At 30.8% G+C, this 12,664-nt stretch overlaps 1 protein-coding gene across 1 annotated transcript in view; it reads right to left on the minus strand.

Moving 5' to 3' along the window:
- The window catches only part of ELP4 (elongator acetyltransferase complex subunit 4), a gene marked incomplete at both ends in the record, with an annotated part of 235,941 nt that overhangs the window by 196,682 nt on the left and 26,595 nt on the right, over positions 1-12,664 (minus strand). The window contains one exon of the mRNA XM_079707500.1: positions 8,520-8,641. Within this exon, the coding sequence (XP_079563626.1) occupies positions 8,520-8,641 (122 nt within the window). The remainder of the gene's footprint in view (positions 1-8,519; positions 8,642-12,664) is intronic.

Genomic DNA, 12,664 nt, shown 5'->3' on the forward strand with positions numbered 1-12,664 from the left:
GGAAGGAGTGACTTTAATTATTAAAAGCATTCAGAAATGTAGACTGCAGGGAGTAAGTTAGAAGGTCCTGGGGTGTAGTTGATGTTACATGTTTTTAAAACTCAGAGATTTTAAGATTAGTAATGAGTGAATTATCTTGTTTTAAACCGAATGCAGTACAGATTAGGGGACATCTTAGTACAATTTCAGATATTTTTTCTTGAATATAAAGATAGAAAAATTACTGCTATTACAAGAAGGATGGTGAAAAACACTTTCACATCAGCATAAAAAATTAGTTTAACTAAACTCTCAGGTTAAGCTACTGACAAAACTGATGCTTGTAATTAGGCAAGCAAATCACGTTTCTCCTTAAAATGTAAACCAGAAGTGTGTTGAGAAGGCTGGAAAAACCTCTCTTTCAATTTTCTTGACTAAGATAGAGGGAAGGAGCAGGATACATGAAGAAAAGGAAATGGAAGTCTGCACTAGAAGTATTCAGAAATGAAGAGAAAGAGTTGCACTAAGTTTAATAATATCTTCAAATAAATGCAAATATAATTTAATTATTTTAAAACATTACATTCTAAACCATCACATTTTTAAGAGCACCAGTCATAGAAGGATCTCAAAGCAATTTAGACATGTATTAACCTCTGAGTTCTACTGCAATGTAGTAGTGAGAATGGGAAAATGAGGTACAGGCAAATTTACATTCCTTATCTAGGTCCTAGCAATATGCCTGCTAATACAATAAACAGCACTCCTAGTCTGGACCAAAGCAGCCACAGGTTTCAGTACTGTCTATTGATGGCATTGACTTAAAAGGAGTTTAAGGAGAAATGCACTGAGTGTCTTGGCATTCTAATATTAGCTTCTGTAATTATTTTCTCACATATATAAAAAAACTCAAAACTGTCAAGCTGTTAAGAACAAGTCTCCATGAGGTCTATATTAATTTTATCAATTTTCCTCAATAGATCAACTTAGATACAGAATTTATGATTTTATAAATCAAAACATAAGAGCTATATTACATATTCCTTCAAAGTAGTCTCTTTACTTCAAACTGACTTCTTAAGAAGAAAGCTTAAAATAAAAGCACCATGTTTTTACTTATAGAGAGGCAAGAATGCACTGTTGGAATCTATTAATACTTTTATCCATAAAAATTGGAGGTTTCCTTTCTAGGTTTTTTTACAAAGTAAGGTTCTTATATTCAATGCTGTCAGTGTTTAATCTGGCTCTGACTGCACAACCAATAAAACTCATACTCAGAGAGATATTACAAGTTAAAGTAAAGAGAGCTACTAATTAGGTAACGACTATTGTTAAAAATGTGAACTTCTGTGTGTGTATATGTATTATGTGTGTATACATACACACATGTATATGTGTATATATGTATAGTTTTATATATATTATGTCCCTAGTTATAGAAAGAATAGTGAATGGTGAACAATGTCCTTATAATAGGACATATCTTGATTACAAAACATTTTGTGAATTGTTTTAAAAAGTAGACTAAACTTTCCACTTACTCACTGGTATTAACAGGTTTAGTTATTAGTGAGATCATATGTAATAACTCCTTTTAGTAAATGTTTACTATATAAGGGTGTATATTAACCTGTTTTAAGAAAATATGACATATGAAAATCTACATTAAGCAAACAAGTTATGCAATAATAAGTTATAAAAGGATTCTTATGTTGGCAAAGAATTCCTACGAAATTCCTTTAAGTATTAAGTCTCTTTATTGAATATAAACTAAACTAATTTCTAAAAACCGATGTAACTAAAACATTTCTAAATATAATTATTTTAAAAGTTAAGAAAGTGAAAATAATCTTATAATTATTTACTAAATCTTTACATTGTTGGAAAAGAAGTATTCTAAAGTTTCATGGATATCTATTGTCAAAGAAATCTTAATTAGGAATGAAATCAGGCATTACCTTCATTTAAGGGGTCCTGATCAGTTAAATTCCTAACTCAGGAGCACACAACAAGTGACTGGTTTTATTTGTTTGATGTGATTTTTTTTTTCCAGAATAAACCCAGCTTATGGAAAGTGTCACAAACAAAAATCCTTAGGGTATTGTGGGGTATAAATGAAACTGGATATCACTTTATTTTTATTAAATTTGAAAACTGTTTTCTGTAGTATATTTGGTGTTAGTAGAATAGAACTCATTCTCTTTTTGTTCATTGACTACTGAGAAGTAGAGGTAACTGGGTAAAAGCATAAAATAGTTTTTCTTTAATTCTATAGCACCCTGTATGTTAGTCTGTTTTAATTAAGAGATGCAAGGTAAGAAGCTTCACTTCATAGTTTCAGATCTGTTTTCTACTTCCAATTTAAGTCTTCATTTTAATGCTCTCTACCATGTTTCTGAAATCTAGCACAGACTTTCAGACTCACATGTATGCACACACAAACTGTAGTGAGAATATTTTACAAAAATAATAAGCACGTTTCAAATGCCTCTGATTTTGTTAATACATCATAATGTGAAAAGATGGACGTGAGGAACTAAGGCCCTTTTCTGCAACCGCCTGTCAGTTTCTGGTGAACAAAACTTAAATTAGAAAAGAAACACTGAAAGAATGATCCCAACACTAGCTGGAGAAATAGCCCTATATTTGGGGGGTTTTCAACAGTAGAGTTATCCTTTTGTACATAATAAATCTTCACAGACTGTCTATTTAATTTATGATCCTTGGTAGTATACAGCCTTTCTCCTTCCATGGTATCCTTTAATGTTTCATTAAATGGGACAACATGTTAATTTGGGAGGCTGATTTTCTTTTAGTTTGAATGGCTCTGGTTTTCAAATTTTGAAGTCATTTATCCACCCCCAAAAGGATTGAATACTTTCTCTTCTGAATACTTTTTCAGAAAAAGTATTCAAAAGAAAAATGAACCCTATGTCTAATATTCCCAATGCTGACTTTATGTGGCTTCTTTTCCAAGAATGATAAAACTAATAATAGTTTTAAGATTTAAACATTTCTTTTGCCTATAGCAAACCCATCAAGTATTCACAACCATTCATTTTTTTATGGGTTCAAAATAAAATTTTTAAAGTAAGTGTTAGGGCTGGAATAGGTGTTTTAAGATTTAGAAAGCAAAACTCCAGATATTTCATTTTTAATTTGGAACTCTGGAATAAGGTAGGCAGGATATCATCCCTATCTTAATATGAAAGGTTAAGTGACTTGTGCAAGGTCCTGTAGCTAGTTAAGCAGCAACACAGAAATTAAAATCTAAGCTCAGATTCGAAGTATATTTCATCTTCTTAAGGATAAATATCCTATTACACAGTGTGGCATTTTGCTATATAACTTAGGCCACTTTTCTGCATGCAAAATTCCTTTCTTTTGTTGACTGATGCACAAACATCAATGCCAAATGTGTGCTTATTTTAGTGTTATATCAAAAACTTCTCATTAGGTAGTGACAGAGAGGTGGGTTTATTTTCCTTTATATTTTTTATCTTATCTTTCATTTCCTCGTTGGAAAATAAGGCACATACCATCTTTTAAAAGCTGCCTACAAATGTAGGTCACTGGAAACAGTACTGAGCTTTTGCATGTTTTTTCTTAGTCTTTTTAATTTGCCAAAGAAACTCGAACTGTGGCTGCCAGGGGAGAACTCAGAATTTTAAATAAGCTCTCACAAGTAGCTAGGGAGGGAAAAAAAAGAGGGGAACCCTAGGGTCAAACAGCAAATTTCTGGCTCAACTAGCACTGAAAAGCTTATAGATAGCCTAATAATTTTCTGAACAAATAAAATGTTGACAAAGAAGTGAAGGGAACATATTCTGATTATAGCTCTGCCTTCAAAGACCTTTTAATATTTGTATTTATATTATGGACAAAAGATACACAGTGATAAAGTAGTTTTGATAGGATGTACATTAAATATTATACAGGCTAGAAAAAGTAAAAATGTGTGGGAAAATGTGTAATGTATAAGGTGTTGAGTATGCATAAAGCTTGCAAAGTGGAATATAGATGGGTCAGAAAATAATTTTTAATTATTTATAGCATGTTGTATTACTTTTGTTCTGAATCATAAAACTACAACTTTGGAGATGAATATAATTTTAAAAATGTTCAATGATATATTTGGCCAACCAAGGGATGTTTCGTTAACTTCATTTTTATAGTTGTTTCAATTTTTGTCACTGAAAAAAAACATGGGCTGGATCTGAGACATTTTTGTATTCTATGTACTCAGAAAGACCAGACTGTACTACAGTGTACTAAGAGCAAACTGACTACTCACTAGATTTCTAATTCTTGTTCCATGATCAGTAAATAACAGATGGATAGCAAACAGACTTAATCTTGACACCAAACTGACAGAAGGAAAAGAAACCTTTTTAACAGTAACTCAAACTTTACATTGTTAGCAAATAATACTGCTTTATCTAACTCTAAATCAATATCTCTGATCTCAATTAAAACCAAGGAATCAAGTAAAGGAAAAGATACAAGGTACAGTGAATAAGATCTTAACAAATGAGTTCAGTATTTGGGTAAAAGGCTGATATTTTGGGATTTAAAATAATGCTTTCCAATTATTAAGATACACTTTTAACTTTTACTTATGGATTTAAAGTCCGTGAAAAAGAATTCTGAAGATGTTAGACTAAATATTCATACTTCATTACTTTGTTACCAAGTATCTTATTACTATATTAATTCATCAAATATCATATGGTTTATTTTTAATGAACTGAAACTCATACCATGACATAGATTATTGTAAAGTAATTCATTTTCAATATGAAAGATTTTCTCAATAGTAAATATGGGAAATTTCACCATAATTGATTTTAAATTTGAACTATTTATTTATGTTTGATGTTAAAAATATTATATGCTAAATCCTTTAATAAACATCAAGGTAGTTGGGACACCCCTGCTGGTAACCAGGTACCTATCCTGGGTACACACTAAAAAATACAACTTTGAAGGTCCTTAAAAGCATTCTAACCTCCCACTTTGTTCTAACTGTGGCTGATGTTAGTGCATAGTGTATATAACAGGTAACTCAAAAAGTTAATGCAACAAGTCAAGAATTAACCCTTTGCTCTAGATATTAGATATCTCTTCCTGAATGAATATTACCTACCTGGCATGTCATCACTAAAAAAATATTCAAATTAAGTTTTTGAAACTGACTTTAGCATATTATGAAACAGCATTTAAATTTACTTCTGAAATTTTACTTTCTTTAATTCTAAATGTATTAACACATACCATCATATTGTTAAAAATTATGAAAAGGATATAAATAATAGAGAAATCTTAGCACTTTCAAGTTCTTAAGAAATGTTTGGGTGTGCATGTGTGTATATAATTTTTCATTTCATAAAAAAATCAGCTGATCTACTGATAAATGTTTAAATATTTTAACATAAAAATGTAATTTTGCTATATTAGAAAACATTCCATAGAAAGTTTACATAGAGAATACCCATCACTATATTTGAGATGATCAAGAAAATTCTTTTAGATAAAAAAGTTAACTGAAAAATACTTACCATAAGTGTTTTTAAAAGCTTTAACAACATCATGTATATTGTTCTATAGGATTTTCTAAGGGGTGTAACTTTTCAGTGTTATATCTTAATGCTGACTTCCAGAAGCTCTGACTACAGTAGGCATGAATGCTTCCAAAGGATGATGGATAAATTGCTGGGTGGTTACATAATATATTTTAGGCAGCTTTTATCCTTTACTTGTCTTTTAGTTATACACAGTTTTAAGATAATTATGGTCTATAAGATTGTCTTTTCCCTTTTCTTGTACCAGCAATATTTGCCTTGGTTATAGGTTCCAGAAATCTCCAATCATACATCATAAAATTAAAACTAAGCAATTATAGCATTTTCTCCCTACATTGTATCTCTAAACACTGTTAATGCCTTGGGTTTTGGTCACTCATTTTGGGGCTGTTTGAAACAAATAAGTTTTCAGTATATCTCTGAGCTGGGCACACTGAAATCCCAACTGAACATTATGTAAAAAAATACATAATATCTATACCTACTCTTATAGGTGCAGAAATTCTACTTCTCTATATTAGTATTCAACATCTCACTTTAAACTACAAAAATATTTTGTTCATTTTTCTCAGAAATGTTAAAAATTTTGTCTATATACTGGTATTATGAAGAATATACATAATTGAAATTTTTATCAGCCATAATTTTCTCATCCAGTCTGCTTTAAATGTGTGAACACTAAACATTAAACATTTTGTATCTATTAAAAACAATACTTTTTGTACTTCCTTATATAAAAATGAGAATGGCATATTATTCTTTTAAGTCAAATATTGTTTTACTGTTACATATTAAACATGTAAGAAATACAAGATGATAAGATTAAGAATTTAAGAAACATTGCTTTCTTAACTGGCTGAATCCTTCTACATTCTCATTAGCCAGTAGCCTTGCATGGGATTCAAACAATTCTCCACAGTCACTTTGACCAACCTCAGGAAATTTTGCATCTTTGGCAAATTTTGAAATTGTTTTGCATTATACTCAAGAATATTTAACATATGGCTAACAGGAACAGACCAACCCACAAATCTAATGATGAAGGGTGAAAAAATACACTAGTATTACATGTGAGGGATGTGGGCAGAGGGGCAAAATTTTTAGGAGGGCAGCCTAAAATTTATAGGAGGGCTATTTTTATGTTTTGGCAAATTTGGTTTTCCAATGCAACCTTGTAACTTCAGGGATTTAGATCCTGAGAATGTGCAAAACAAGGATCCTTGTATATAATACAGGGACATTAACTAAAATATGTAAAGAGCTCGTACAGAGCAATGAGAAAAAAATAGACAGAGACAAAAACCTACTATGAAAAATAAGAAAGAAACACAGAAGGCTAAAAACCATAGGGGAAAATATTCTGCTTTGCTGTAAACAAAGAAACGTGCAACAAAGCGGTATTTCCCCATCAAATGAACATTTTTAAAATTATTTTTTTAAAAAAGAAAAGAAACATTACTGATGAGTGAAGATTCTATTAACTCAAAAGCTAGATATATCTTCAGAGTAGAGGTGCATGAAATACAAGAACATAATCAAAATTAAAATAGTTTAAAAATGAATCACTAAATAAGTTTTTTAATGTAGGGAAATGTTGTGTGTGCATATTATTTAGCATATACAGCCTTAAACAATTTCATTACTCATCTATACAAGTGATTTTAGTTAAAAGCAAATAATGGCATTAAAATCAAAGAAGATAAATTGTTCCTGAGGATCACACACTCAAATTTATAATTAATTTAATATTTAACTTCACTGAGTACGTTATTGATAAATATTCACTTGTCATGTAAAGCAAACTTGCTATTCAAATAAAAACAACTTGTTCTAGGCTACTCATTATAAATAGAAGAATGAGATAACTTTGAAAATGCAGCATCAAATCTGCAATGTTATATTAAGTAAATCTAATGCTTAAGACAATTAGGTTTTTGTGGAGTAATTATAATGTCTTTGATAATACATTCTAAGTGCACAAGAGAAAGTAAAATAGATCTAATGACACTAGAATACATTCTTCAGTTAAATACACCTATGCTAGGCTAGAGCAAGAGAAACTTTTAAGACATTAAAAATAAATGGTCAGGCTTCCACTGAGTCAACCACTGCGCCATCAGGGAAGCCCCAATCATGTTAGTTTTGATCTCAGTATTATAGTAATTTTTATATGTGGGTGTAGAAATTTGTTGGTGTCTGTTGATAGTTATTGTAAATTAGTATTTATTATTCTACAAATTTTTTATAAATGACTTAGTCATTTGTCATTTTGCAAACTACACAGTGAAATGAAAACATCCTCTGAGAGAAAATGATTTTAGATTATGAATTCTAATCAAATAATGGCTTAAAAGTGAGTTCCTGTTCTGTACAAAGAAATTAAGAATTCTAAAAGTCAGAATTGTCTTCTCTGAGGTGAAAAGTATGCTTTGGCGTAAAAAAGATATACTATTTCAAGCACATATTTTAGTATTATTGCTTATTTCTTGGAAGGGAATACTTTCTGGCATTCTCAAAGCAAAATAATTTTAATAAATGAGTACTTCTAATTTCTCTATCTTTCTTCTGACTTACACCTTTGGAATACTGGTAATGTAATATCTGACAATATTCTGCAGTTGTTTTTCTTTACCTAGATTTTTAAATAGTTTATAAAGTGCTCATATCATTACTTAATAGTAATTTTGTTTATTGTCAGTTTTAAATAGCTTATTAATATTTCCTCACCGTGACATAAATTTTAAGTTAAAAAAACTGTCCAAGAACTAATTTTAAAATGAGGTTATATGTTCAAATAAATTTGATACTTCTCTTTAAGAGAAAAAAATACATGTGTGGTCCCATTAATGTATCTAAATATAGTTTGTACATACACAAATACATCTTATTTACATATAGATAAACAATATTTTTTTGTGAAATATTCAAAATGCAATATTGAATTAGTATACTCTATACCTGTAAAATGTCAGCAGGGTCTTCTTTTGCAGATGCAACTAACAAAGTATGTCCAGTGACAATTCCTTCTGCCAGGAAATACTTGAAGAGCAAAGGAGAATAAATATTATATTTATCCTCTTCTGTAAGAAAGAAAAAAATTATAGTCAGAATCCTACCATATACTAGGATATTTATGGTAGGATGTTTTTATATTCTTTTCTCCTTAAAACAAGTCTATGAGGTGGGGCAATAACTGTCTTCCTAAGGTACAGTTAGATAGGCTAAAATACTTATCTAGATAATCAATGGGAAGTAGGTACTTTTAACAGAGTCTTTCTGATTCCAAAATCATTCTCCATCTACTACCCCACCTCCGATATCCATAAAATTTAGAAGGTTATGTATGATTATATTAAAAAATCAGAGATTTGGTTTTTCTTTACTAAGATTTTCTCAGGTACTGCAGCTCTAAAATGGCCATATTCCCTACCAACCAGTTGTAAACTCACACCTCATTACTTTCATGTCACAAGAATTAAACACGTAGTGTTAGATTTGTGGTTACCAGAGGTGGAGAGTAGGGGTAGGGGAAATTGGATGAAGGCAGTCAAAAGCTTCAAACTTCTAGTTATAAGATAAATAAGTACTGGGGATGTAATTTACAACATGATAAATAAAATCAACACTGCTGTATGTTATATATGAAAATTGTTAAACGAGTAAATCCTACGAGTTCTCATCACAAGGAAAAAAATGTTTTTCTATTATTCTAATTTTGTATCTACATGAGATCATGAATGTCCACTAAACTTATTGTGCTAATCATTTCATGACGTATTAAGTCTAATGGTTGTTCTGTACACCTTAAACTTATACAGTGCTGTATGTCAATTATATCTCAATAAAACTGAGGGAAAAATAGCCCATTTAAGGATGAAATTATACCAATCTTACAAGTAATCTTTCAGAAAAAAGGAAAAATTGGAAAGAAATATTTCAGAACTCATTTTATAATGCCATAATTACTCTGATACCAAAACTAGGCCAAGACATCACAGGAAAAGAAAGCTACAGACTAATATGCCTCATGAACATTTATGAAAATAATTTCTAAAATATCCAACCAAAACTCATTAGTAATAAGAAAGAATAATATGATATACTATGATTAAGTGGGGTTTATCACAGAAATGCCAAGTTGGTTTTTTATTTTAAAAATCACTGTACCATAATGACATATTAAAAAAGTAAAACTGGGCTTCCCTGGTGGCGCAGTGGTTGAGAGTCCGCCTGCCGATGCAGGGGACACGGGTTCGTGCCCGGTCCGGGAAGATCCCACATGCTGCGGAGCGACTAGGCCCGTGAGCCATGGCTGCTGAGCCTGCACGTCCGGAGCCTGTGCTCCGCAACAGAAGAGGCCACAACAGTGAGAGGCCCGCGTACCGCAAAAAAAAAAAAATAAATAAAGTAAAACCATATGATCATTTAAATAGACACAAAAAAATTTTGACAAAATTCAACAATAATTCATAATACAAACTCTTGGCAAATTAGGAATAAAATGAAACCTCTGCAACCTGATAAATGGTATCTATAATAAACTTACAGGTAACAGAATGGTAAGATGGAATGCTTTCTTCCTGATATTAGGAACAAAGAAAGTATATCCACTCTCACCACTTGTAATCAATATTGCTCAGAAGGTCTGAAGCATATAATAAACCAAGAAGAAATGAAAGGCATACAGATTGGAAAAGATGACGTAAAACAGTCTTTATTTGCAAACATTATCACATATGTAGGAAATCTTAAGCAATCTACCAAAAAGCTAGTAGGACTAACAAGCCAAGGCTATCAGGGTTGTAGCATGTAAAGTCAATATATAAAAATCACTGTACCTCTACAAACTAGTAACAAACATTAGAAACTAAAATTTTATAAATTCCATTTTAATGGATTCCAAAAACATGAAATATTTTGAATAAATTTAACAAAATATGTGCATGAACTAGCTCCAAATTGAAAAGTATAAAACATTCTGAGAGTAAGTATAAAAAAACCTAAATAAATGGAGTGATATATCATGGTCATGGGATGCAAGACTCAAATCTTTCCAAATTAATCTATACATTTAATAGAATGTCAATGTAAGCCCCAGTAAGTTTTTTGGAGAAACTGACAAGCTAATTCTAAATTTACATAGAAATTCAAAGGTCCTAGGTAACCAAATGAATTTGAAAAAGAACACAGTTGGAAGACATACCATCTGATTTTAAGACTTATTATAAAGCTGCAACAATCCAGGCAATACAGATTTGACCAAAGGCTATAAATATAGATCAATGTAAAAGAATAGAGAGACCAGAAATAAACCCACATAACTGATTCTTGACAAAGGTGGAGAAATAATTCTTTTTCAACAAATGGTCTTGGAATAACTGGATACCCATATGCAAAAAACAACAAAACCCTCACTCTTACCTCATACTACACTCAATCAAAAAACAAAAAAAATTTGCAGGTTGGGGGAAGAGAGATAAATTAGGAGTTTGGGATTAACAGATACACACTACTATATATAAAATAGATAAACAACAAGGACCTACTGTATAGCACAGGAAACTATATTCAATAGCTTGTAATAACCTATAATGGTAAAGAATCTGAAAAAGTATGTATACATATATGTATCTGAATCACTTTGCTGTACAACTGAAACTAACATGACATTGAAAATCAGCTATACTTCAATTGGGATAAAAACAAACAAGCAAACAAGAAAATTTCAATCTTATCTCATACTACTACTCAAATATGCTGAAATGAATCATAAAACTAAATATAGAAGGTGAAACAATAAAACTATTTGAAAAAAACAGGGAAAATTTTTGCAGCCTTGGAGTAGACAAATATTTCTAAATAAGACAGGAAAGCATGTGTCACAATAGAAAAAAAAATGGATAACTTGAAGTGTATAAACATTTTAAATATTTTCTTTTGAAAAGACACCAATAAGAAGATGAAAAGGCAAGCTACAGAGAGAAAATACTTGCAGTACATATATCTTGGACAGTTTTTTATGTAACAGACAAAAACCTGGAAATAACTTAAATGTCCATCAACCAGTGAATGGAAAAACAAATGGTACATTCACAAATGAAATAATACTCAACAACAAAATAAACTGACTACTGACATATAGGCAACAACACAGATGAATCTCAAAAACACTAAACTAAGTGAAAAAAGCCAGACACAAAAAGTGTGTATGGTAAGATTGCCTTAATGTGGTATTCTAAAGAAAGCAGAACTAAACTCTAGTGACAGAAAGATGTTAGGTGCTTGGGGGCCAGGAAACATTTTGGGCATGAGGATGTTTGGGGGGGATGATGGAAATGTTTTATATCTTGATTGTTGTGGTGATTACATGAGTATATACATTTGTAAAAACTCACTAAAATATATACTTAAAATGGGTCTATTTTATTGTATGTAAATTATAATTCAGTAAAGGTGGTTTATGAAAATAATTTCCTATGGCATAGCTAAAATACCATGTGGTAGCTTGTATGTAAACCTTTTCAGCACAGAATATTAGAGCAAATCCACGATCATAAGTATAGTAGATTTACATGAAGATTGATTTTATATAAAGAACATAGCCAGTTCTTTGATACTACCTACCACGAAGTTAAAATCTGTAAGTCTAAAAGACACAAAATGGGCTTGATTAGGATTTAGGAGCATTTTATGAAAGTTTTTGTGCACAAAGGAAAAGAAAAATGCTTTCAACACCTCTGCATGGTTTACAGTCAACAGGTGGAAAAGCCAGCAGAGACAAGTGGATGAGATGACCAGCACTACCTATGGATCATTACAGCTATGACACGGGAAAAAACACTCATTTTATATAACTAAGAATTTGTCTCTGTTAAACTTTAGAAATAGAAAGTCACGTTTAAAAAAAAGAATTGATTTTATCTTAAATAATTACCATTAAATCAGTTTACAAAAGCAACCATATAAACCAAGGTCATTATAAATCAATGATGGAAGAAACAAGTCTGATAGTAAAAATTTTAACTTCTGAGGTTGATATTTTTACAACATGGAAAATTTTAATTTTTAGAAACTCACCTGCCATCCATCACACTCATAGAATT

Source organism: Hyperoodon ampullatus (genome assembly GCF_949752795.1).
Source record: "Hyperoodon ampullatus genome assembly, chromosome: 7".
Lineage (NCBI taxonomy): Eukaryota > Metazoa > Chordata > Mammalia > Artiodactyla > Ziphiidae > Hyperoodon > Hyperoodon ampullatus.